At 40.5% G+C, this 24,057-nt stretch overlaps 1 protein-coding gene across 1 annotated transcript; it reads left to right on the top strand.

Moving 5' to 3' along the window:
• The first annotated feature begins 5,944 nt into the window (after positions 1-5,944).
• Positions 5,945-23,308, top strand: CHMP7 (charged multivesicular body protein 7). Its single transcript, XM_060250430.1, has 10 exons — positions 5,945-6,398; positions 7,754-7,928; positions 9,164-9,349; positions 14,737-14,870; positions 15,100-15,148; positions 16,835-16,954; positions 17,399-17,497; positions 17,909-17,969; positions 20,229-20,408; positions 21,586-23,308. The coding sequence occupies exons 1-10, from the start codon at positions 6,109-6,111 to the stop codon at positions 21,642-21,644; spliced, it is 1,353 nt and encodes a 450-aa protein (XP_060106413.1). The 5' UTR covers positions 5,945-6,108; the 3' UTR covers positions 21,645-23,308.
• The last annotated feature ends 749 nt before the right edge of the window (positions 23,309-24,057 follow it).

Raw genomic sequence — 24,057 nt, 5'->3', positions numbered from 1 at the left:
GTAATTTGTCATCTACCTGTAACATAATTTCCTATCATTCTCTTGTTGCCTTAGTGAGAACAGAAACATTCCCTGCCTATAATTGGTTTGTGTTTTGAAATCAACCATAATAAAACTCAAATGTTAAAGTTAATGTTCATTCTTTGAAGCTCAGCTTCAGAAATTTATAGTTATGGATTCTCAGAAGACATCTTAAAAACACATTCCTTTTAAATGATCAATGGCACCACACCTTCTAAAATACAACATGATTACAAGGTAGGAGAGAAAACTCTGACAAATGTTGTATATATGTGGATTCTATCAGTTTTAAGGAAAGCAACATGTGGTCCACCTGAAAGAATTACAGATTACAAACATCTATCCAATGCTCTGACACACAGTGTCTGGATAGGTTGAACACATGAAACTGCCTTATACTGTCTCAGCCCATTGGTCTCTATCACAATATTATCTACTCAGACTAGCAGCAACTCTCCAGGGTCTCAGGCCGAAGTCTTTCATATTACCTACTGCCTGTGTTTCAAGCTATTCCTATTGTGAAAGATAGTAAACAATTTGATAAATGGAGAAGAAAAATCTCAGAATTTGTGTGGGATGGGAAGAAACCAAGGATCAAAATGAAAATTTTGACAGATGCAAAAGAGAGAGGTGGATTTCAATTACCGAATTTAAAATTATATCAAGCAGCAGTTTGTTTAGTGTGGATAAAAGAATGGATAATGCTGTTAAATAAAAATCTCTTAGCGCTGGAAGGTCATGGAAATAAATTTGGCTGGCACGCATATTTGTATTATGGAAAACAGAAGATGGACGGTTTTTTCTCTCACCATTATATAAGAAATAATTTGTTAAATACATGGATGAAATATAAGAAATATGGAGATGAGAGAAGACCACTATGGATAGTGCCAGCTGAAGTAATAAAAATAACAGCTGAGATAGTTGAAGAAAAGTGGTTGTCATACATACAATCAATTATTAAAAATACAAAGTGGCAAAATAGAATTGAAAACTGCTGAAGAGCTGAACAATAAATATAATTGGTTTCAAATGCAACAAATAAAGAGTTTGGTGGATAATGATATTAAAACTGAAGGAATAAGAAAAGAACAAACAGAAATGGAAAAAGTTCTGCTTGGAGACAATGAAAAATTAATTTCAAAAATATATAAATTACTTTTAAAATGGTCTACGGAGGATGAAGTAGTGAAATCTCAAATGATTAAATGGGCAATCAATGTAAATAAAGAAATACAGATGAAAATTTGGGAATATTTGTGGAAGAATTCTATGAAGCTCTCGACGTGTCATAGTATTATAGAGAACTGTTTTAAAATGATGCATAGATGGTATATGACTCCTAAAAAAATGGCAAAGATGAACAATAAGATGCCAGATAGATGTTGGAAATGTAAAAAGCATGAAGGTTCTTTCTACCATATGTGGTGGACTTGTGAAAGAGCAAAAAAGTACTGGCAGATGAATCAACAAGAAATTTCTAAGATTTTAGGAATAGGATATGAATTTAAGAAAGTTGCAGAGACTTTTCTGTTGGGATCACAAATGGAAACATTTCCAAAAGAAGATAGAACTGTAATTTGGTACTTGCTTTCAGCTGCTAGGACATTATATGCGCAGTTGTGGAAGCAAGAAAAAATACCAGAGAAATGGGACTGGATTGTAAAAGTTATGATGTGGAGTGAAATGGGCAAATTAAGAAGAAATGTAAGAGACTATGATGTAGAAGTTTTTAAGATGGAGTGGAAAAAGTTCAGAAGATATGTAGAAAAAGAGTGGAAAATAAAAGGACATTAGACAATTTTTGATAATGATTAAGTTTTAGAAAAAAGAAAAATATTATTTTTTATTTTTATTAGTTAAGGATACCTTTAAACATTAGTATTTTAAGTAAATAACACCGGCGGGGGTCAAGTAACGGGGGGAGGGGTGGGTAGAAAGTAATATATGGGATAGATAAAAGAAGTTATTAATGATGCAAGAAATATAATTTGTTACCATATGTTACCAAATAAAATTGTTTTAAATCCATATTACCTACTGCCTGGTCCTTTCAAACAGGAGATGATAGGGATTGAAGCTGGGACCTTCTGCATGCCAAGCAGATGCTCTATCACTGAGCCATAGTCTCTTTTCCCATTTAATTTTTATTTAGGTTTTATTAAGTTAGTTGATTTATTAAGGTATTTTATTGATTGACTGATTTATTTAGGTTTCATTTATTTATTTGGTATATTGTTATCCTACCCACTTATCTGAGAACTTGTTGCGGCATACATCATTCTCCTCTTCTCCATTTCATCCTTACAACATCAACCCTGTGAGGTTGGTAAGGCTGAGAGTGATTGGCCCAAGGCTTCAAAGAAGAGTGGGGATCTGAACCTGGATCTCCCAGCTCCTTAGTCCAGCACTCTAACCCCTGACCCACAATGGCTGTTGGTTTCTCTCCTAAATATAAGCCGGATAAATGATGAAGGCACCTATCTCCTGCTGTACTCTTGTACTCCGCTCTTGCCAAAAGTCCATAGTGCAAGAGCCCTTTTGCTGGGTCTGAGCTCCACACTTGCTGAAAACTCAGTCCTCCTTCTAGCTACCACAAACAATTGTCAATGCCAGTGGGAGAACAAGCAATAACCTCCCCATTGTATTTGAAGCAAGTCCTCCTCAGTGAGAACCCTCTCCCTGAGATCTCTCTTTTAAAAAATAATGGTGTAATTTGTATCTTTATGAGCTGCTCTGGGAGCTAAGTTTTGGCTGAAAAGTGGGACAAAAATATGAGCAAACCATCAGCTCTTGGTTTTTTAACAGCATACATAGGGCAATGCTCGCAATGGCTGGGTCTTTAGAATGTTATTACCTTTGTAAAGCGCAGTGTTAATGTTAACCAGTTGTCATTGCTTTATGCTTATCTCTAGTTTATCGCTCACAAAAGGTGATGAAATCATCCTTTGTCTGGACTGCACCACTTCAAAATGTAGATAAGAGGATTGTGTGATTCAATGTTCCTCTGTCTCTCCCTGCCCCCAGTAACTGCTCTATACACTGAAAACAAGATGTTAGGGAGGAGGGTTCTGGCCACTTCTTCTCAATAATATGCTAATACGCAAGGATTTTAAACAATAAAATTCATAAAAAGGGAGTCACCTGCACAATGAAGTGGTACATTCCAATTACAGGTATATTTCCCCATATGCTAAGAAGAAAGAAGCTGGAAAGAGGGTGGGGTTGGTGCATCAATTCAGCTCTCTCCCTCCCCTGCCAACCTAAGACCTAGTTTGGGGAGGGTGCCAGCTGGGAACCATATGTAGGACTCAGCTAAGTTATGCTGTTTTAATTGTTTTTAACTTTTTGGTTTATCAGATGTTTTAACTTTTGTTGTAATCTGCCCTGAGCTTGCGGAGAGGGCGGACTATAAATTGAAATAACAAATAAATAACAAAAGGGACAAGATGTTTCCAGTTAGGGCTGTCAACCTCCAGGTGGAGCCTGGAGATCTCTCAGAATTACAACCAATGACAGAGATCAGTTTCCCTGGACAAAATTGCTGCTGTTGAGGGTGAACTCTATGGCATTACTATATACCAATGAGGTCCCTCCCCTATCCAAACCCCACTCTCCACTGCCTAAATCTCTAGGTATCTCCCAACCCAGAACTGACAACCCTATTAAAGTCCTTTTTACAATTTTAAAAGCAGTACCTAGGTTGCTATAGTGTTGAAATGTATAAACTTCTGTTTTTTAAAAGCAGCAAAAAGTCTCTTGTGTTGAGTGGGGGAGGAGGAAGCATGGAGTAAAATGCATTCACAGTGACAGTAGGGAGACACAACCTTTAACTACTTTCTCTGAAGCCCATTCCCCAAATTCTGTTATATTCTATTGTCATTGTCAGAAACTGCACACAGAGTGGATCTTAAAATCAAAGTCCCCCCAGAGCCACAATTCATCACTGGGACTCAATGTAGAGTCATTTTTGTGTCTGAAGATTCCTTTGCCATCAAGAAGGGAATCAACAACAACAACAACAATTTTTATTTATATCCCGCCCTCCCCGCCGAAGCAGGCTCAGGGCAGCTAACAACACAATTCCATACATTAGTTATACAAAATGTTTACACAAAGACTACATTAACAATTTAATTAAAATCTATTAAAATTCTAAAATTGATAAAAATATGCTGGTGCTATTATCAAGGACCCCAGATTCATCAGAAGATGAGGTTTTCGAGGTGCCTCCCATGGGCCCAACTGTGTCACAGGACAAAGGGCACAGTCACCAAATCAGTGGCCATCGCAGCAAAATCCATGGGCCCTGTTTTTCCATTCATGATGCCACCATAGTGGGCACAATGGGCCCTTCCACAGGCTCCCATACCCATGGCAACCTGTAAAATCTTTCACAAGATTCCAACAGGACCATCAGGACCAATACCACAGTGACAGGTTCCCCCCACTCCCCGTTTCTGAGGATGCACTCTACCAAATTTTAAAAGCAAGCTCAGAGAGCACTTCAGTGCTATCTTCTGACAATATGGTTCCCTCTCCATCAGAGGACCTTAAGATGTATTCAGAGCAGTTGGACCAAATGGTGAAAGCCCTGGGACTAGAAACGAATGCTTCACAGCTGCAACCATCTGACCCATTAATGAAGGTTTTATACAGCCCTCGCTTGAGCTCCGTGGCACTCCCACAGTTGCAAGGGATATAGGACACAACTTTAGCCATCCATCTCCTATTATGATGTATTTATCACCAGGGTTTTTTTTTATAGAACATGAATTCACAGGAACTCAGTTCTGACTGGCTTGGTGCCAGGGGGTGTGGCCTAATATCAAATGAGTTCCTGCTGGGCTTCTATAAAAAAGCCCTGCATGAAACAATGGTGACATCAGTGTGTATGTGTGTGGTTTAATATGCAAATAAATTCCTCCTGGGCTTCTTCTATAAAAAAGCATTGCATGAAACAATGATGACATCAGTGTATGCATGTGGCCTAATATGCAAATGAATTCCTGTTATGCTTTTTCTACAAAACCCATGCTTATTACTACACTGTCCTCCCACCTCCCCAATTAAATCCAAACAAATGGTTACCTGGTGACCAAATACTTAGCTTGTTATTTCTGTTTGGCCTTTGCATATGTCAAAACATCTTCATTAAGCTGCATGCTAATTTGCTGTTCATCTATGTAGAGGCATCTGTCTTTATATGTAAACTGTTAACTTCTATTTCCATGTGTCTGAGGAAATGTGCATACACACAAAAGCTCATACCTTGAATAAAACTTTGTTGATCTTAAAGAATCCACTTTGTTCTATTGCTTCAGACCAACACGCCTGCCAACCTGGCACTATACACACACTGGAAACGTATAGTTGTTCACAAGAATTCTGCAGTACAGTCCACTGTTGTCACCCCCGTAATTCTCCTCTATTGTGATCTCCATATTTCAGTTGGGGGCTTTGGTGGAAAACGATTTTAAAGGATCCAAAACCTCCTTTAAGAGCTATAGCTTTAATTTTTATTGGTGAGATACCTACGTCATATGGAGAGGTCACTGTAATACTGCACGCTACTCGCACACGTCAGAAAACTATATTCCGACAGTAAAACGAATGCAGTTTAGGATTTACAGATAGTTCACGCGAACCGGTTAAATTGACTGTGTCCTCGTATTATCCTTGATCACCTGAACTCTTTCCGTATTGAAAACTGAGACAGCATAGAAAGATCCACACCACACACCTATGATATTACACTTCCACAAAAAATCTACTCAAGTACTTTTACAAAACGGAACCTATGTAAGTGATCCCCTCATAGCGCCGCCCATCAAACGACGCGACTATGCTCCACTCCCTCCCCCTCACCATAGCATAGAGCGAGAGTCTTAACTATACCGGAAGTCAATAAAGAGTCCTTCCTCCCTTTTCCTAGAGTTGGATTCTCTCCTGTCGCCGGGTTTATACGCGCATGCTCAATCTGGCGATGGCGCATGCGTGATGTTGATTCCTCGTCTCTGAGGAAACGCCTGAGTGAAGAGAGTAGAGAAGTGAAGGGAGCTAGGCCGAAGCCGGGGGCTTGCCTAGATGTCTTCGCCGGAGGAGGCGCGTGTTGCGCCTCTCCCGGAGGGAGACCTGCCCCCGGAGTGGGAGACGGATGAAGAACGAATGGCTTTTCTGTTCTCTGCCTTCAAGCAGAGTCGGGAGGTGAACGCTACCGACTGGGATAGCAAGATGGGGTTTTGGAGCGAGCTGGTGCTGAAACGGGGGCGTCGCCGGGGAGAGGTCCGCACCTGTTTACGCGAGCTCCAGCAGGCCTTCGAGCGGCGGGGTAGCGTCCCGTTGGGGCTGGGCACCGTGCTTCGCGAGCTGCTCAGGTACCGCCGATAGGCCTTCTGTTTTTGCAGGAGTCTTTGCCCCTTAACTTGTGTTTGGCTGAATAATAAATGCCTCTGAGCATGTGTGGAGTGGATTGCTTTGTGCTCTCAGGGCCACAGCCAGTTTTCTCACACGGGTTGGAATTGAGGTCGGAGAAAGGCTCCCATACGCAGAGAAGAGTGTGAGAGAGGAGCGGTAATATGGAAGAGCGATTTATTTATAGCTCTAGATCTTATTATGGTTCAGTTCTAACATCCATCACACTGTTCTCGTGTATCAACTTCCATCTTTAGTATATTAAAATCATAGAGTTCATAGCCTCATGTGTTGGGTTCTGTCTGCATTCATTTGCATCTGATGTGGTTCCTTAGAGTTAATACAAATTGTATATTTCTCTCTTGCAAAGGGTCAGTGTTGCCAATCAGTGAACTCAGATGGAAACATCTGTAATTTAATAATCTTGTTTCATATTTCTGATTATCGTGGACTGTTTACCAGATGTTTAAGCATAAGTATATAGACTGTCCCAGGATCTTTCGAACCACTCTTCTGAATGAGGATTTCAGCAGCCGTTTATTTGCCAACCTTTTATTGGCTCTATTAAGAAATTGGTTAAGAAATGAGATGGACACCTTATCTATATTTTTCTCCAATGAGTATCATTTTGGTATCTTCTTAGGTTAGGTTGAGCAGGTTATTCAGTAAAAAAAGCTCTTTGTAGTTTGAGTGGGGATTTGAATTCCCTGGCCTCCCTGGTACAAGTCCACAACTAATTGTTAATTGGCTTAAGAGCACCCAGGGTGGTTTCACACATGCTGAATAATGTACTTTCAATCTACTTCGCAACTGGATTTTACTGTGTGAAACTGCAAAATCCACTTGGAAACGATTGCTAAAAGGCACTGAAAGTAGTTTGAAAGTGCATTATTCAGCATGCGTGAAAGCATCCCCAGTGAGCTGTCAGCCTAACCGCCAGGCTTTTAAGTGTTAAAGTGGGGTAGCCATGTATTCTGTCCTGAATCCTTATAGGAAGTTCGTGATAAAAATATAATAAAGGACATCACACTATTTTATGCAAGGATTTATTCAGTGCTTCTATTGGTGGGAAGGAACATGAAGCATCCCTGAACAGGGGAGAAGCAAAAGTCAACAAATACAGATGCAAAGAAGGCATGAGAACAATACAGCAGTGAGGGGTAATAAGGTGTTATTTACTGGGATAGATGTAAAAATTAAGGACCTTGAGCTCTAAATAGTGGGAACAAATGTTAGTGTCTCTTAGAGATTCAGAGTGCAAAGGAGGGGCTTGAAGTATAGTTGTATTCCATAACATTATTGTCTTTTCCATAATTAGACGTGGCAAGCTGCAACGGGAATCTGACTTCATGACAAGTGTAGACAGCAGCTGGATCTCCTGGGGTGTGGGAGTTTTTATTCTGAAGCCCCTGAAATGGACTCTGTCCAGTGTGTTAGGTGACAGCAAAGTGCCAGAAGAGGAAGAGATCTTGATTTACGTGGATTTACTTCAGGTAGGTCTTCTGATGCTTGAGAAGCTGGTGAGATTTTCTTTAAAAGTATTATGGCAAAAAAACTCCTGGTGTCATTTGATTTATACTTGTTATATAAACAGTAGGTGTCTCAGTTATTTTTCTTATGATATATTCTGGCATAGGTAGTATATTTTTTCCTGTGATTACACAGAAGCTACAGTTTTTATATAAACCTGTTCAAGACTAGCATTCGGTGTAAGTGAGTAAGCCAAAGTCTGAATTACTATAAACAAGTTTGGCTTTGTTTGTTTGGCCATTACAAGCAGAGATGAATATAAGGTTTCATAAATTAGAGCCCATCTCACCTGATAGAATGAGCTTTGTGCCACAGAAAATCTGTGGGTGTTGAATGTAGTATAAGCTGCATCTTTGATTTGCTGTAATAAGCTAACGCAGTTATCCTTTGACCTTTGTTTCAATTATGTGTGATTCTTATGTTAATCTTACAGACTTTGGACAGTATCTCTGGGGAATTCTTTTCCATGTCAGAATGGTAACATGGAAGAAAAGAGTTCAATCCCTGGCATCTCCAACTAAAAAGGGTCCAGGCAAATAGGTGTGAAAAACCTCAGCTTGAGACCCTGGAGAGCCGCTGCCAGTCTGAGAAGACAATACTGACTTTGATGGACCAAAGGTCTGATTCAGTATAAGGCAGCTTCATATGTTCATATGTTCAAATAATGCTTTTGCTCTCTTTTATCCACCACTAGAAGTCTTATAGAATTTATAGATAATATCAATGAGGGCTGACATGAAAATTGGTATGATATTTAAAGGTCTTACTCATATGAGTCTTAAAATTAGCTTAAATATGGGGTTCTTGATTTTTTAAAAAGTACCTATTTTAGACGAGACATGTGAATATTAACTTGATTGGAATTCTCAGGACCCCTTTCTATGTTATTTATTTATTTTAACATTTTTATTGCTAAAATGCTGGTGATAACCCAGCTGGTGGATTCAGACAACCCTGGCTTTTAATTAGGGATTTTATCTCACCAGATTTTAATAATCTGCTTTAGTATCATAAATAAATAAATTTGCCACATTATCTGAGCTGCCGTCATTCAAGAAGAATAGAGAATTCCAATATTGTATTGTGGATTTGGTGTGATGGATTTCATTTCTTGTAGTGTCTTGTCCTGTCGGAATGTGTGGTGCTGGCTACAGGGGCAGCAGATGGAGTTAAATACTGCTAGTTTTCTTTTCTTTAGGAGAAGGCAGAAGAAGTTTATCACCTTTACCAGAATTCTGCACTGTCTTCACACCCTGTTGTTGGCCTGTCAGAATTGCGTTCCTTGTGCACCACCCTCTGCCCAGATGAAAGGACATTCTGTCTAGTGATGCTCCAGCTGCAGAAGGAAAAGAGAGTTACAGTTTTGGAGCAGAATGGAGATAAGGTACAGAGTAAAGCTGTTTGCTGAATGAGTACAGTGCAAATGGATAATGAGAGACAAACTATCATTAATCAAACAGTATGCCAAGCAGGAATGACATTAATGTTGTGAGGCATGCCTTAAATTCAATAATTATTAGGGCAAATAAATCTCATAAGCCCTAATTAAATAAAAAGTCTGAGAAGAAAGGTGGGGAGCTGCAGCTGCAGAGCAGTTTCTTTTTTTGAGCAACTATCAACAACACACAGGCCCGATTGACTCTGGTTAAGACATCTTGTGGTTAACTTTGCTGGGGAAACAAAAGGTGTTAGGTGCTTTTGCACTATCAACCCTGGGCTTGGGAAATACTGCAGGGGTCTCTGCTATGTTAGGACAACACAACAGTTAGGCTAAAAGGGCAGGGACCATAAGAATAAAGGTAGCCAATTAATTATAAGCATATTTTCTCTATAGAAAAACAAGTGTCCTGATTTACTTATCAGCATCCAGCGGAAACCGCTGGACCTAGAAACCCAAAATTTGGGGTGTGTGTTCCTTCTACGACTTAAGCACCCACTAAGAAGGGATTTTTAGAAAAGGGGTAAAATGTGTTTTCCCTAAGGGGTAAAGCTTTGCTGTGTGCCTGGCAGGCTGCTGCCTGTTTCAACATTCCCCCCCCCCCCAATAGCTCAGCTGTGGAGCTCTGTGTCCTGAGGCAAAAATCACTTAAAGGACACTGCAGACAGTTGAGGACAGCTACTCTTCAGGGAACTTCAGTCTTCTGTGTAACAACATTGCTACAGCTGTTGGGAAGGAGATAGGGTTGGCCAACTCCAGGTTGGAAAATTCTTGGGTATTTGAGGGGTAGAGCATGGAGAGGGTGGGGTTTGAGGAGGGATGGGACTTCAGACAGGTACAATGCCATAAACTCCACCCTCCAAACCAGGCACTTCCTCCTGGGGAACCACTGTTGCCAATCTCCAGGTGAGATAAACAGTACAAAGCACACAGCTTACCGCGACGCCAGCTTCCGTTTCAAAATAAACTAATTCAACAACCTTGAAAAACAATAACATGTATTAACTTCATAAACAACCATACAATTAGTCCTTGATACAAAAAGGAAACGTATACACCAAGAGTTCATTCTTTTTCTGTGGCAAGTTGCTCAGTTCATTCCTTGAAATCCCAGTGCAATAATGAAAATGATCAATGTCTATTGATGGATGCAGCCAGTAATCCAAATTTGAGCAGACAAGGTTTGGAACCCTTGTTTTGCCTGAGCTGCTTCAAGCTGCAAACAATCCTAAATACATAATAAGATCATAAAATTTCAACCATATACACATAAGCCAACATGTATACTTATTGCAAAAACTGATTCATAAAACAAACCTTTTAGCAATTTCTTCATACCCTGGGCCAAAAAAGCCAATTCATTTTTATCAAAAGGCACTCCAAAGGTGCTAAAGTAAAACAGCACTGGTGGCTTATATGCAACAGGTGTAACAAGTTTAAAGCGTTCCTTAAAGATACAGTATGACCAACTACGGCAACGTCCAAAACAGAACTTACAGAATAGAAAAAACAAAACCTATACACATCTGTCTATGATTACAAAAAATATGATAGGTCCCAGTCATTGTTTAGTCCATGGGGAGTTAAAGTCCTCATTTTGAAAATCATTTGCATTTCCTGTTGAGAAGGGATGGGACCTCAGACAGGTACAGTGTAATACACTCCACCCTCCAAACCAGCCACTTCCTCCTGGGAAACAGTTGTTGCCACTCTCCAGGTGAATGGAGAACAAACAGCCTGTTTTCCAGTCCCTTTTTTGTGCATTTATTTGTGGATTACACTCCAGGTGAGGGCTGGAGATCACCCAGCCCTCAGTATTATAACTGTATAAAAGGTAGTTAAATATTGTGGCAAAGCACGAGTTTCCAGCTAGTGTATTCATACATAAGACTGGTGTTTTGATGCTAAATAACCAGTCAATACTTGTTAAAGTTGTGATTTCTATGTATGACATAAAAGAGGAAGTACAGAAGTATATATGTACAGTTTTAAAATTTCCCTCTTTGGAGGGGTTCTGGCTTTTACTATGTCCTCTTTCACTTATTGCAATAAAACTTAAAATCCTTTCTCCACTGTCTTATCCTATGTGGGTTATTAAGTGAACCCATAGGGATAGCACTGTTGTGCAACGCTACTAGAACAATTTTCCCATTCTAATATAAAAATACAAGGAGGCAATAAAGATCTAGGGGAAAACCCCAACCAATGAAGTGCAGGGGTTACATTCAGTTGTAATTTCACAATTCAGAGTGAAAATGAGGAGGCAGGGTATTAGACAAAGGAATAAGACAAGTTCCCATATTTTATAAACATCTGCTATATATATGGACTTTAAATTTATATGGCTGAGAAGTATGGGGTTGTAACCTTGTGATTCTTTAAAACTGTTATTGTGCTGTGCATCACTGTGCAGTTTTGCGGATTTTTCAAGCATTCTAAATTCCGTCAGGTTCTGTTGTAGCAAGCTTATCTGAACTATACTTAGGAAACAAAACTCATGTTAAGTTTATTTCCAACAGAAATATTTTAGCGATTCTTCCAGTAGCCAGGCATAGTTGAAATTAAATATTTGAGTGTGTCTGTGTGTGTGTGTTAGAATTCAGTGAAGTCCACTTAATAGGTTGGATCTTTTTGATCTGTTCCAGTAACATAAGCACTTTCTTCTGGTGCAATGAGCTTTCCACCAGGAGGACATATGTTATATATACTGTTTGGAAACTAACTGGATAAATAGGGTTTTGTGGATTGTGATTTTTATACTATATATTTAATACTTACATCTTTATCTACTCTTATACTAGATAGTTATGATGATTTTATACTAGATAGTTATGATAATTTTATTATGTGAGAATATTTTAAAATATAATAGTTATTCTTTTATTACATACATTCCTGAGGCTCCTACTTGTATCTCAGAAGTGAAAAATGGTCAGTAAAATCTGGGTCATTAATTCCTCAGGTTTTTTTTTTTAAAGTCAGTGTTTCTTTTTGAATGAATTTTGTGTGTGGGGGGGGGGTTGTTTTTGTTACTGTGTTTTGGGGAAACATGTGAACATATGAAGCTGTCTTATACTGAATCAGACCCTTGGTCCATCAAAGTCAGTATTGTCTTCTCAGACTGGCAGCTGCTCTCCAGGGTCTCAAGCTGAGGATTTTAATGCCTACTTGCCTGGACCCTTTTTGGAGATGCCAGGGATTGAACCTGGGACCTTCTGCTTACCAAGCAGATGCTCTACCATTGAGCCACCGTCCCTCCCCTTCATACTTCCCAGTGAAAAGACATATTCTTTTTACATTTTCAAAATCTGATGCATTTTGACTAACGGAAGGGCCAGCATGTTGGGAGAGAATGTAGAATGTCCACCTGATAGTCAAAGAAACTATATCATGCATATGAAAACAAGGCATACTATGTTAATATTACATGGGAGCTTTTACAGATGCCAAGAGCAGCTCATGTTCATTGCAAGCAATATTGTGATGAACAGCAGACCATTAAAGAGAAGGAGTAAAAAGAAAAGAAAGGGAAAAGGCAGAGGAGTTAGAAAGGTTTAAGAAGATAGTGAAAAGGATGGTATACAAGAGAAGGAAGTAAAACTGAAAAAGCCGTGACAAGAACAGAAAAAGAGGATGATTGCTTGAATATTACTAAGTGATGCAACCAAACACATAAAAGAAGCTGCTGAGAAAAAGGATATGGTGGGATTCAACATGGCACAGCTCATACTAGCAGGAGTAGAAATAGGGTTGCCAAGGCTTACTAGGCTTTGTGCACCAGCTCTCTAGCATTTTGGCCAAAATGCCAGAGCATCGACGTGCCCAGTGCAATAACATAACCACTGGGTGATGTCATCATATCTACAACATTGATGTAGGAGGAGGCTGTTCAAGGGTGGGGCTCCTGCTGCCAGCCAACTGGCCAGTGGCAGATTGGAGCCTCTCAAATTGGGGTAACCCCCACCTTGACTGGGGGTTTGGCAACCCTAAGTAGAGAAAGCAATGGAGGAAGAATACAAGGGAAAAAATGCATGTGGATGCAATGCAGAAAACTGCTTAGAAACAAAAGTTTATGAATTACTTCTTTTCCAGCTAAAAACCAAAGATAAAGTAAAACCAAAGACATACCTTACAATAATTATGTTTCGTTCTCATAGTGATTATTTAATGTATAATTTTAATAAGTTTTGCTGTTTTATTATTTGCAGTATGTTATTACTTTTAAAAGGGAATCTGTTTTTTGCCTTAAATTTTGTACAATAGTAAAAACGTCCTATCTTCATAAAAATATTTTTTCCAATAAAAAGGTATGCTATAGCTGGCTATGGAGATGGAGGCCAGATAATAATTTTTTAAAAGAAGTCCCAGTTTTACTTTTAAAACACTAATTTACCAGTAGGCTGAAATTAAATTGTTCAGTAATTTGTTAGTATTTTGTCAATTTCTGGCCAGTTTTTTGGTCAGTGAAATCAGTCATTTTGAATCTTTGATTAGTTTCCACCCCTGGGTCTTTATTTGTAATATGACTTGTTCAGTTTTTGCATTCTGTGAACAGGTCTGGAAAAATCTAACAAGATGTGCTTTGCGGACTGTTTTATTGAGAACAAAGAATTATATACATGTGTGTGCACACACACTCTTTATAGGAATAGTCACCTGAAAAAAGTTGGTTACAACTTTAAAACTGTCCAATTTGACTGAAATTTTACCATTTATTATATTGAAAAATTAATTTTCTGAATCAGTGCATTGTTAGAAAATTTTCCATGGAAAATATAGTAGTGGATAATTCATTAAAGAGCCCCGTGGCGCAGAGTGGTAAAGCTGCAGTAGTATTACAGTCAAACTTTCTGCTCATCACTGATGCTCTGAAATGAGTAAAAGCAGCTGTCTGAAAAATCTGGTATCTGCAATGGGTTATTCCCTTCTGCTATGGTAGGACAGTTCTGGCTTTATGTATTCAAACCTACAAATAAGATAACTATTTGAGAAAGGTAGGTGAGAGAAAAGAAGCACTGCGGGATGGAATATTGTAATACTGATACAGTGAAATCTGATTTTACAAACTCCCTGTGGACTACTGGTATTGCTCTTTTGTGTTTTTAGTGACACAGTGTTGATTCAAAGGCTTAATACTCCAAGCTAAATGTAAATTGCCTGGGATAGGAAATATTTTTAACCAAATTTTAACCAAGGTTAAAAGTTTAAAATGAGTTTAATAAATAAGGTTGTATGAAGAAATTGTGCTTTCTAATACAGGGACCTGTTATATAGTAAGATTTGTGGCTGCATTTTCAGCATCTGTATTTTCAGTAACAAATATTTTCTTCCAGATAATGAAATTTGCACGAGGTCTTCATGTCAAAGTGTCCCCAGTGAATGATGTGGACATTGGAGTGTATCAGCTGATGCAAAGTGAGCAGCTGCTGTCACAGAAGGTGGAATCCCTTGGCCAAGAAGCAGAGAGGTAACATATGCCATATTGTCAAGTTGCACTCCGTATCAAAGGCTGCTCTACTGGTATTCAGGAGCAAATTCTCTCTGACAGGCCATATGACATATTTGGAAAATTGCTTGTTTGTTGAATACAAAATAAAGGGAAAGACACTTCTGTAATTGACTTAGAGAGTGCCTGTAGAATAGCAACCCTCATTTTTAGCATAGAAAACTGAGCTGTTTGCATTCTGCGTTTGTAGGTATAAAGAGGAAGCCCGGAATTCTTGTAGAGCTGGGAAAAAGCAGTTGGTAAGTACATCTGTGAACATTGTAAGCACATTTGCCAAGTTGCCTCAGTCATGTAATGTTGTAGGGTGGCGTTTCCCATCTGCAGGGTTGGGACCCAGGCCCGGACCTCCGGCCACCGGTCCGCAGGGAGACTAACACAGCGCCCGGGCTCCCCCCCCCATTTCAACACCCGTCAGGTGCTTAAATGCGAGGAAAGGCAACTCACCCACCTTTGCAACCTCCTCGCAAGGCGGGAAAACGGCAAAGGCAGTTCCTGGGCTCCCCCACCCAATTAAACACCTGCCGGGTGTTGAAATGGGGGGCGGGGTGGAGGAGATTGCCTGCCTTTCATCTCTCTGCCAGGCAAGGAGATGGCAAAGGGGAGCTCCAGGTTCCCCCCCCTTTTAAACACCCCGATGGGATGTTTAAAAGGGGGGGGGGGGGAGATCGCCTGCCTTTGTCATTTCCCCGACAGGCACGGAGATGGCAAAGGGAGCTCCAGGCTCCCCCCCCCCTTAAACACACCGACCGGATGTTTAAAAGGGGGGAGGAGATCGCCTGCCTTTGCTGTCTCCCTGCCTGTCAGGGAGACAGCAAAGGGAGCTCCGGACTTCCTCCCCCCCTTTTAAACACCCGTGTGGGGTGTTTAAATGGCGGGGCGCCTGCGTTTCCCGTTTGCCAGGCAGGGAGATGGCAAAGGGAGCTCTGGACTCTCCCCCCCCTCTTTTAAACACCCCTGGCAAAGTGTTTAAATGGAGGGGGTGTGGCAGATCGTCTGCCTTTGCAGTATCCCCCAGCAGGTGGGGAAATATCATTTGTCTCTCGGCTCCACCTCCGAAGTCTCCTGGTTCCACCCCCAAATTCTACTGGGCCAGGAATGAGCAGTATAAAAATAACTGGGCCAGGAAGGGGAAAAGTTTGGGAAACCCTGTTTTAGGGTCTTGAGGAATTTACAATCTGCTGGGTCTTTTGCTGAGGCAAAGAGGTGTGGTCCCAGTGTGCAAGGACCTTTTCCTTAGCTACAGGTTTAATATATAGTTACGACTTCCGTATGCCTGTCCTCACAGTACCAAACCATACTGCTGTAACTGTGTGAGCCTCTTTGAAAACAAAAGTGAAATGCATTGTCAGGATTAACTTTTTGCTGTCTGCTGATGTCTTGCTGTTTTGTGAACCTTTAAAAAAATTGGAGGGTGTGCTTTCCTTCTGTAATGAACATCTATGCTTGAGGTATATAAGCTGTAGAGGCATTCCTCCTGTCCTCCAAGAAGCAAGCCTATGCCAGTATTTGGGCCTTGCATTCCATAATATTTAGATTAGATCTGGGACTAGAGAAGCTAAGAATAAAATTAACAAGGCACACTGTTAATTTTATTGCGTTTACTCATATCTCTCTTGTCCACCAGATTGGCTTCCAAAACAGATCAAATAGAATTGGTTGCAGTAGAAGTACATGAGCATAGCAAGGAGAAAGGGTGGTGGTGGATATGTGAACATGCCAGTAGGCATCGCAGACAGTTAAAGATACCTGCAATTATGCTCAGAGACAATGTCTAATTTACTAGGCCCTCAGTTGCTAGATATGATAGTAGAGGGAGTATGTTAGATAAGTCCTATGTATTGTCCTGCACAGAGGTTTTAAGGGGTTTTTTTTCCCAAGCATGTCTGGATTTCTTTTAATCAAAAGTGGGTTTTTAATGTTCTTAGGCTCTAAGATTTTTGAAATCCAGACAAAGAACAGAAAGACGCATTGCAGAACTTCACTCCAAGCTGGATGTTGTACAAGGGATTTTGGATCGGATATATGCTTCTCAAACAGATCAGATGGTATTTTTCTATTTGTGCCTGCATTGCATTTTGTGTGTACCTTTATGTTTTTGATATAGCTCTCAAAGTCTTTCTCTTTAGATCTGCTTTATACTAATATATCGTTCTTTTCACTCTAATGTTGAATTACTTGTGAATGTTGCGGCTTGTTCACATTGCTCTTAACCTGGCTGCAAATATCTTTCCCGTCTCTTTCTAGGTGTTGTTTCTGACTCAGTGCATGCTATAGTGTTGTTAGTCTTGGCACAATAGGTGACTTGCTTATTGTAGGCACTGTGCCCTCTGTGGGTCACTTGCTTCCACTTGGTTTCTCTCTGTGCCTTGCTTTTAGACAAATAACTATGGAGGTAGGCAAAATTACAATAAATTACCATAAAAGGCAAAATTACAATAAATTGTTGTACATGTTTCAAAAATAATGCCCCACACTTTCTTCCCACTAAGGTATTTAATGCATATCAAGCTGGAGTGGGAGCTCTGAAGCTATCCATGAAGGATGTAACAGTGGAGAAGGCAGAGAATCTGGTGGATCAAATTCAAGAGGTATTCTAAGAGAAAAGGATTGCTAAGGCAAAGAGAGAGTGCATTTGTGGGACATGTATGTCTTTTGGAGTGGACTGGAGATTCTAGTTCCATCTAAAGTTATTCAGCAGTTGTATTGGTACTACTGGTTGTTCCATAGCTTTGGACATAGTGACATTGCTTAGCTTTTCATGCAAGGAATAATTTTTAGTGGGCTTTATTTCAGATGCTAGTGTGGGACAGCCTGGATGAGCAATGGTGAGGAGGCTGTGGTTCAAATCCTCACTCTCTGGGTATTCTTTGGGCAGTTGCAGTAACCTTCCCCAAATGAGGTTGTTGTGAGAATGAAGTGGGGGTGGGGAGCTGTGTATGTTAACATGCTTTTTTTGGATGAAGGACTTATAGACGTTGAACTTGTGCTTCTTCTTCCAGCTTTGTGACACCCAGGATGAAGTATCCCAAACTTTAGCAGGAATGGGGATCAATGGCTCAGGTGAGTGCAAACTAGTGAGGTTCAAAGCTGGCCACATTAAATTTTCACATTGAGGTATTTTGGAAATGTTCCTTATATAGTTCTAATGTCGTTAGCTGTTGAAATACATCTGTTCTATTCATTCTAAAGGGGAAATAGATTCCAGAGTCCAGTTTGCAGCTGGCATGTATTATAGTTCTAGAAGCTTTGATAGTTAGGAATAGCTGATTAGTTTTGCACAATGGGGGCCCCACAAGGACTACAGAGGCATTTCATTTTTCCTTCTTCCCATTTCCTTCCCTTCTGTGAAAGACCCCTTAGCATCTCCCCTTTTCCTGCATCCTACATTCCTTCCCATCTACCAGCTAACTTGTCTTTTTCTGTTGTCTGGCTTCAGAGTCCCCTCTTTCCCTTCCCTTGGCAGCCTCTCCCTGCAATAACTCCACATTTCTCCACAATGGGGACCCAAATCAGCTTACATAATTTTCTTCTTCATTTTATCCTCACAATAATTGTGTGAGGTAAGTTAGTCTGAGAATGTATAACTGGCTGAAGCTTACCATTGAGCTTCCATGACAGAGTATGGTATTCAGACCTGGGTCTACAAATTCCTAATCTGAAACTCTAACCACTACACCACATGGTTTTTTGTGGAATAGCTGCTGTTGAACAAGAGCAAGCAGCTGGCCTGTATGAATCATATCAGTCAGGTGTTAGCAAGTAATCTGGTGGTTGCTGCCAGGCCTAGCTCTGTTGAATCCTCCCTTGAATGCCAAAACAGCCCTGGAAAGGGCCCTGTCCCAGCCTCCTGCTTTTTCACTGACAGAAATTGAGGATCAAAGGCTGGCAGTATAGTTGTGGTTGCCTAATAATGGCTATTAAGGGCAGCTATCTTTTTTTAAAGTGACAGGCGCTTCTTTAATCATTTGAATTTCTTAAACCCCCAATATGTTTTGTTTGTTTGTTAGTTTTAGCTTTCAGAGTTTTCTGCAAGCCTCAGGCATTTTTCAGACAAATCTGTCTTGTCTGTTCACAGCTCCAATTTCTGGATTTAAGTATCTTCAGATTTGGCCATATCAAGAATTAGATATATTGATATGCTCCTGTCCTATAGTTTGTGTCAGCTCTTCTGGGTCTTATGCATGATGTTTCTTCACTGGAAGATACATTCCTAACATTATTTATTTAAATACACATATGTGTGTTTATTTCCACCCACTATGATATCTCAAATTTAGCACCTCTGATGGTTGTCATGGTCACCTCATTTCTGGGTGGCCTGAAGCAAGAAAAGTCCCTTTTTAGTATGCATGTGGTACACTGCTTTTGATCTTACTACACGTGAGCTTTGAGTGGGACTGCTTGATTTACAGAATCTTGGCTATTTTTCCATTACATTCAGAGTTTGATTGGCAAACTAACTATCATTCATCTTAATATTTCCAGCACTTGGTTTAATGTGAGGGTTTAACAGGATCCTTCCAAACTGGAATTTGAACTAAGAGGTAGATGAGGATTCTCATCTTTATGGGCTTCTGTTGAATGGTCAGATCACCCTCTTTAACAGTCTGGTATCTTTGCAGCAGGAAGTTAACAAGGCAGTTTTCTTTACCTGCATCACAACTTGCATAGGATAGTCTAGAACAGGATCCCAAAGTGGTTCCTACCAATGTGTTTCTTCAACAAAACTTCTCATCCCCTTGGTTGAGCCAATTCTAACTTCCCGCTATCTCTGTCGAGTAGAGGTGCTTCTGAAGAATCCAGGAGGCATCACCTTTGTGTCTGTGCACTTGTGCAGAGCAGCTGTCTCCATCGTGGGACACTTTCAGCCTCCCAATGTTTTGTGATTGTCCCTGGTGGTACCCACTTCCTTCCAAACCATTTAGGTTTGACAAGATTGGGGACCCCTGGGTGAATGGTTGCAAGTAGTTGCATTATGCAAAGCAGAATGCAAAAGCATGGATTAGGGTTGAAGAGCCTGGCAAGTCTCTTTATCCAAGAGCACATAAACCCAAGAACCAGAGAACTGCATTTCAAATAGTTGTAAAAGGATTGTCCAAAATAATGAGTTGTTTTGAGCCCTTGCATTTCTTAATAATTACAGGGTTGTGGAATATCTTTTTGTTACCTATTCTAAGCCTATGTTCCATGTATAAGGTTGCAATCCTAGGTACACCATGTGAAAGTTCCCTTAGAATTCAGCAGGACTTATTTCCAAGGAAACATGCATAAGATTGGCCTATTTTTTTTTAATAAAATGTGCTTGTTTTCTAATCTCAGAGGCTGACACCGAGGAACTGGAAAAAGAACTGCATAATCTCCTCTTTGACTCTTCCAAAGATCTTCCAGACCTGCCTTCTGTTCCCCAGAAACCCTTATTTCCTGAGTCTGTGGTGCTTCCCAGCATAACAGATGCTGAGCTTGAAGCAGAGTTGGAGAAGCTCACATGTTCAGATGGAGGTATGTTTCTGTTTTACATTGCTTCCAAAGGACTCATCACTCTGGCATTCTTCTTTTCTAATATGCTTCCTTTCTTTTCAGATGTTCCCTATTTTTTCCCCTCATTGATTGATGGTAAAAAGTTATTTTGCTAGGTAACTCAGCTGGTACAGAAGTACTTTTCTGAAGGAAGCTGTGCTTCCCTTTGTGGTTGAAGCTACTTGACCACCTTGTCTGTAAATCTTACACAGCTCCACAGTTTCTTCAATCAGTTTAATCTTAGCTATACTAGATCCTGGAGAGGCAGAATGGTTGCAGTATCGCCCCTAGCACAAAGGAGGGAGACTTGTATGTCCAGCTTTTTAGATAACAGGCTGACACTTCAGCTTTGGGAACTTTTGCAGTGAAAAGAATCAGAGCAACTCTGGCTGGCTGTGCTTGTCCCAGTACACACATTGACCCCAGCTGCTTTAGGAGAAGGTACAACTTCTTGTTTATGAAAAGAGACTCCTTAGTCTCTTCTTATACTTTCATCTCTGGTTTTTCTTATGACCGTAAGCACAAAAATTAGTATCATGAATCCGGAGAGCTGATCTAGTTTGCTACTTTCTGAAATGTCTGTTATTTTTTTTGGGGGGGGGGGGGGGGACAAGATAACAAGAATTAGACCTCTATCATTTTTATAATGATTAATCCTATTGAGTAATCTGTTTACATTGCTCTTTACAGAGTGACATAATAAAGAAGGTAGAACTTTGTCTCAGGCAACTTAAAAACCAAGCTTTAATTTGAAGGTTCTAACAGGAGACCAAGACATGGAAGGGTAAAGAGTCTATGACAAGGGGTTGGATCCAGACTAAATTTTCTGCTAATAGAAGGCACTTCTGTAAGCAGAATAAAACTTTCCTGCCTTTCTCTACAGCCCCACTGATCTCCCCACAGTGCTGTTGCTGGGGGACAGAGGGTCCTCAGGAATGGCATGGAGGGGCAATTTGGAAGACACATTGCAAGTTTATAGCAGGAAAGGGCAACTGGTGGAAATTAGACTTCCTCTTTGGTTAGCAGAAAATTTAATTTGGATCCATCTCAAGGAATAACAGTGCAATTAAATATATGCCATGGCCTTGTTTTAGTAATTGTTACAAGTGTGCTTGACCTCTCCTCCTGTCACTTACTTTTGCTTTTGCTTCATTTACAGGATTGGGACAAAAGACTGACTCCTCACAGCCCAAAAGAGCTCTGGAATTACATCTCTAACAGCTCCAGATCAACTTCCTACTGTGAAGATGTCTTAATTTTGGTGATGATTCTTAAAGAACTTGTGGAATGTGGGCTGATGCCCCCTCCTTGCTAGACAGCACTTTTTTTTTGTAAGAGACGGGATGTACTGCCATGACAATCCATCCTCTTTTAAACAGACCCCAACTGCTGTTGCTCTTGTCTCTTTCATTGCCAAGCTGCAGTGTTGCTGAGCGACTTGTTCACCTGTGTTGCCAGTTATGGCCTCTCTTCTCTGTCAGGTTGGCTCCTGCTGGGATTCTAATGTGCCATCTCACCCTATGAGGGCCTGCTTAACACTTAACAGAACTAAACCTAAGTGTGACAACCATTGGGGAGAACTAAAAACACAGCAGGGTCATGATTGCTGTGGTGTCCAGCTGTGTTGTGTGGTTGTACAAATCATTTGGTGCACTGTAGAGACACTTTCTCTGACAGCCAGCTTTTGGCAACAAGCTTACACATATTGATGGTCTTTCTGTTCTTCCTTATCTGTGTTTGCACGGTTGTGGACAATTTAGGTGTATGACTGTTTTATTGTAGGAGACTTATTTACTGTTGCTGTTCCCATGAGGGGGGTAGCACTAGCCAGCACAGAATAAAATATTTCCCCAATACTAGCATAGCCTTAAAGGGACCTGCAAAGGATTTTGAAATGAAGATGTTGCATTTTTTGTTGCTGCTTGAAGATGATAAAAGTCTCTTGATGTTTTAAAAGTGCTTTTTGGGTTAACTGGAGGAAAAGCAAATGGTGCTTTGTTCTGGTTCAGTGGAATGTTTCCTTTAACAGCCTCGGGGAATTTAGGGTGCACATTTGAACCAGAAGCAATAGATGGTGGCTTTGTATCCTCCACAAAGTTCTTTTCTTGCGCGTGTTTGAAAAATTAAAAAATGATGGATTTGAACTGAGCTTCCGCCACTCCTGTGGCATCTCCCTTGGAGTGTCACTTTTCCCCAGCAGCTCAAGAAGCAATTAATGTACCTGATGAGCAAACAAGAACAGGATGGTTTAAGTACCTGAAGAAATGTGCAGTTGTTCTCTCCTTTGCAAGTCACTTTTCTCACTGCTTTATGTGCATGTGAGAAAATGCAGGCCTGCTCTGTCTTGAGGGCAGCTGCTTTCTGCATGGCCGAGTCACTGCTTGAGGAGGAGCCAAGCAGTCATTGTGAATGTCCTTCAGAGAGAGGCGCCATGCTGGGCCGCTATAGCAAGAACATGTAGTAAGTAGTGGCTGTTAGTAAATCTGCAGCCTGTTCTGTGACAACGTGTGTATGCGATTAGAAATAATGGCCTTATGGTATCTGCTATTCCACTGAGTTTTGGGCAGAGCGGAGGAAAGCTTTGAATGTTTTATCAAGGATGACACTGGAGCCTGAATTTGGGAGAGGGGGAAACACTGCAAAGTTTTTACTTTCAGCACACTATATTGAAGTGGATACTTTGCTGTTTCCCCAGGATGCTTCTTGGACTTGCAGTCAAGAAGGCATGTCATGTGACCTTGCGAAGAAGGCCAGGTACAAATGGGATTTTGCAGAATGATTTTAATGGCATTGTGTTACTTTTGCTTAGTAAGAAGATGAGAGGAGGAAAAGTAATCACTGTTTTTTACCAATGATGTAATAAAGGGAAGAAAATACTTTAAGCTTCTAGTCCTCTTTATCACTGTCTGTGCCAATAATAAACTCTGCTTTCAAAGATAACATTGCTTCGAAATAAGGACTTCCTGTTGGAGTTCAGGACCTGGCAAAGTAGACCATGAAATTAGCAGTTTCCATGCGTCTAAAACATGATGACCATCTGTCTGTCCTTTATTCTCTCCCTTTTTTTATCCTGCTCTTCCTCCTTGAAGCTAATACAACATGCACATTTCTCTCCTCCTCCTTTTTATCCTCGCAGCAACCCTGTGAGGTACGTTACACTGAGAGTTGAGCTGCCCAGTTGTTAGAGCCAAGTGAAGATTTGCACCTCTGTCTCACCAGTCTTGGCCCAACACTCTAGCCAGTATAGCACATTGGATCTCAATGTAAGGGGGACTTTTCCTTTGCCAAGGCAGAAGTACTACTTGAATTCCACCTTGGTTTGGGAGTGTGGCATATCCAGGTGTTTAAATTGTTTAATCCCTCTGTCAGCACCAGAGGGCCCTGTATCACAGTATATTCTCTGCTGATCATTTGTCAAAAAATTCTACAATCTTCTTGAGACTTCTCTTTTTATCTAGCTACTGTACTGTTTTCCATAAGGTGGCTAAGCTTGTCTTTGCTGGTAAAAAAGGAAGGAGATGGTGCCTGTGATGGCCTGAGAATTATGCTGAGAATCATGGGACCTGCATGATCTGGGGGGCTGTAGTCATTGGAATAACTTAATTTTGAGAGAGTTAAAATAGTGCATTCT

This window comes from Heteronotia binoei, chromosome 12, assembly GCF_032191835.1.
Source record: "Heteronotia binoei isolate CCM8104 ecotype False Entrance Well chromosome 12, APGP_CSIRO_Hbin_v1, whole genome shotgun sequence".
Taxonomy (NCBI): Eukaryota; Metazoa; Chordata; class Lepidosauria; order Squamata; family Gekkonidae; genus Heteronotia; species Heteronotia binoei.
This window is presented reverse-complemented; position numbering and strand designations above follow the sequence as displayed.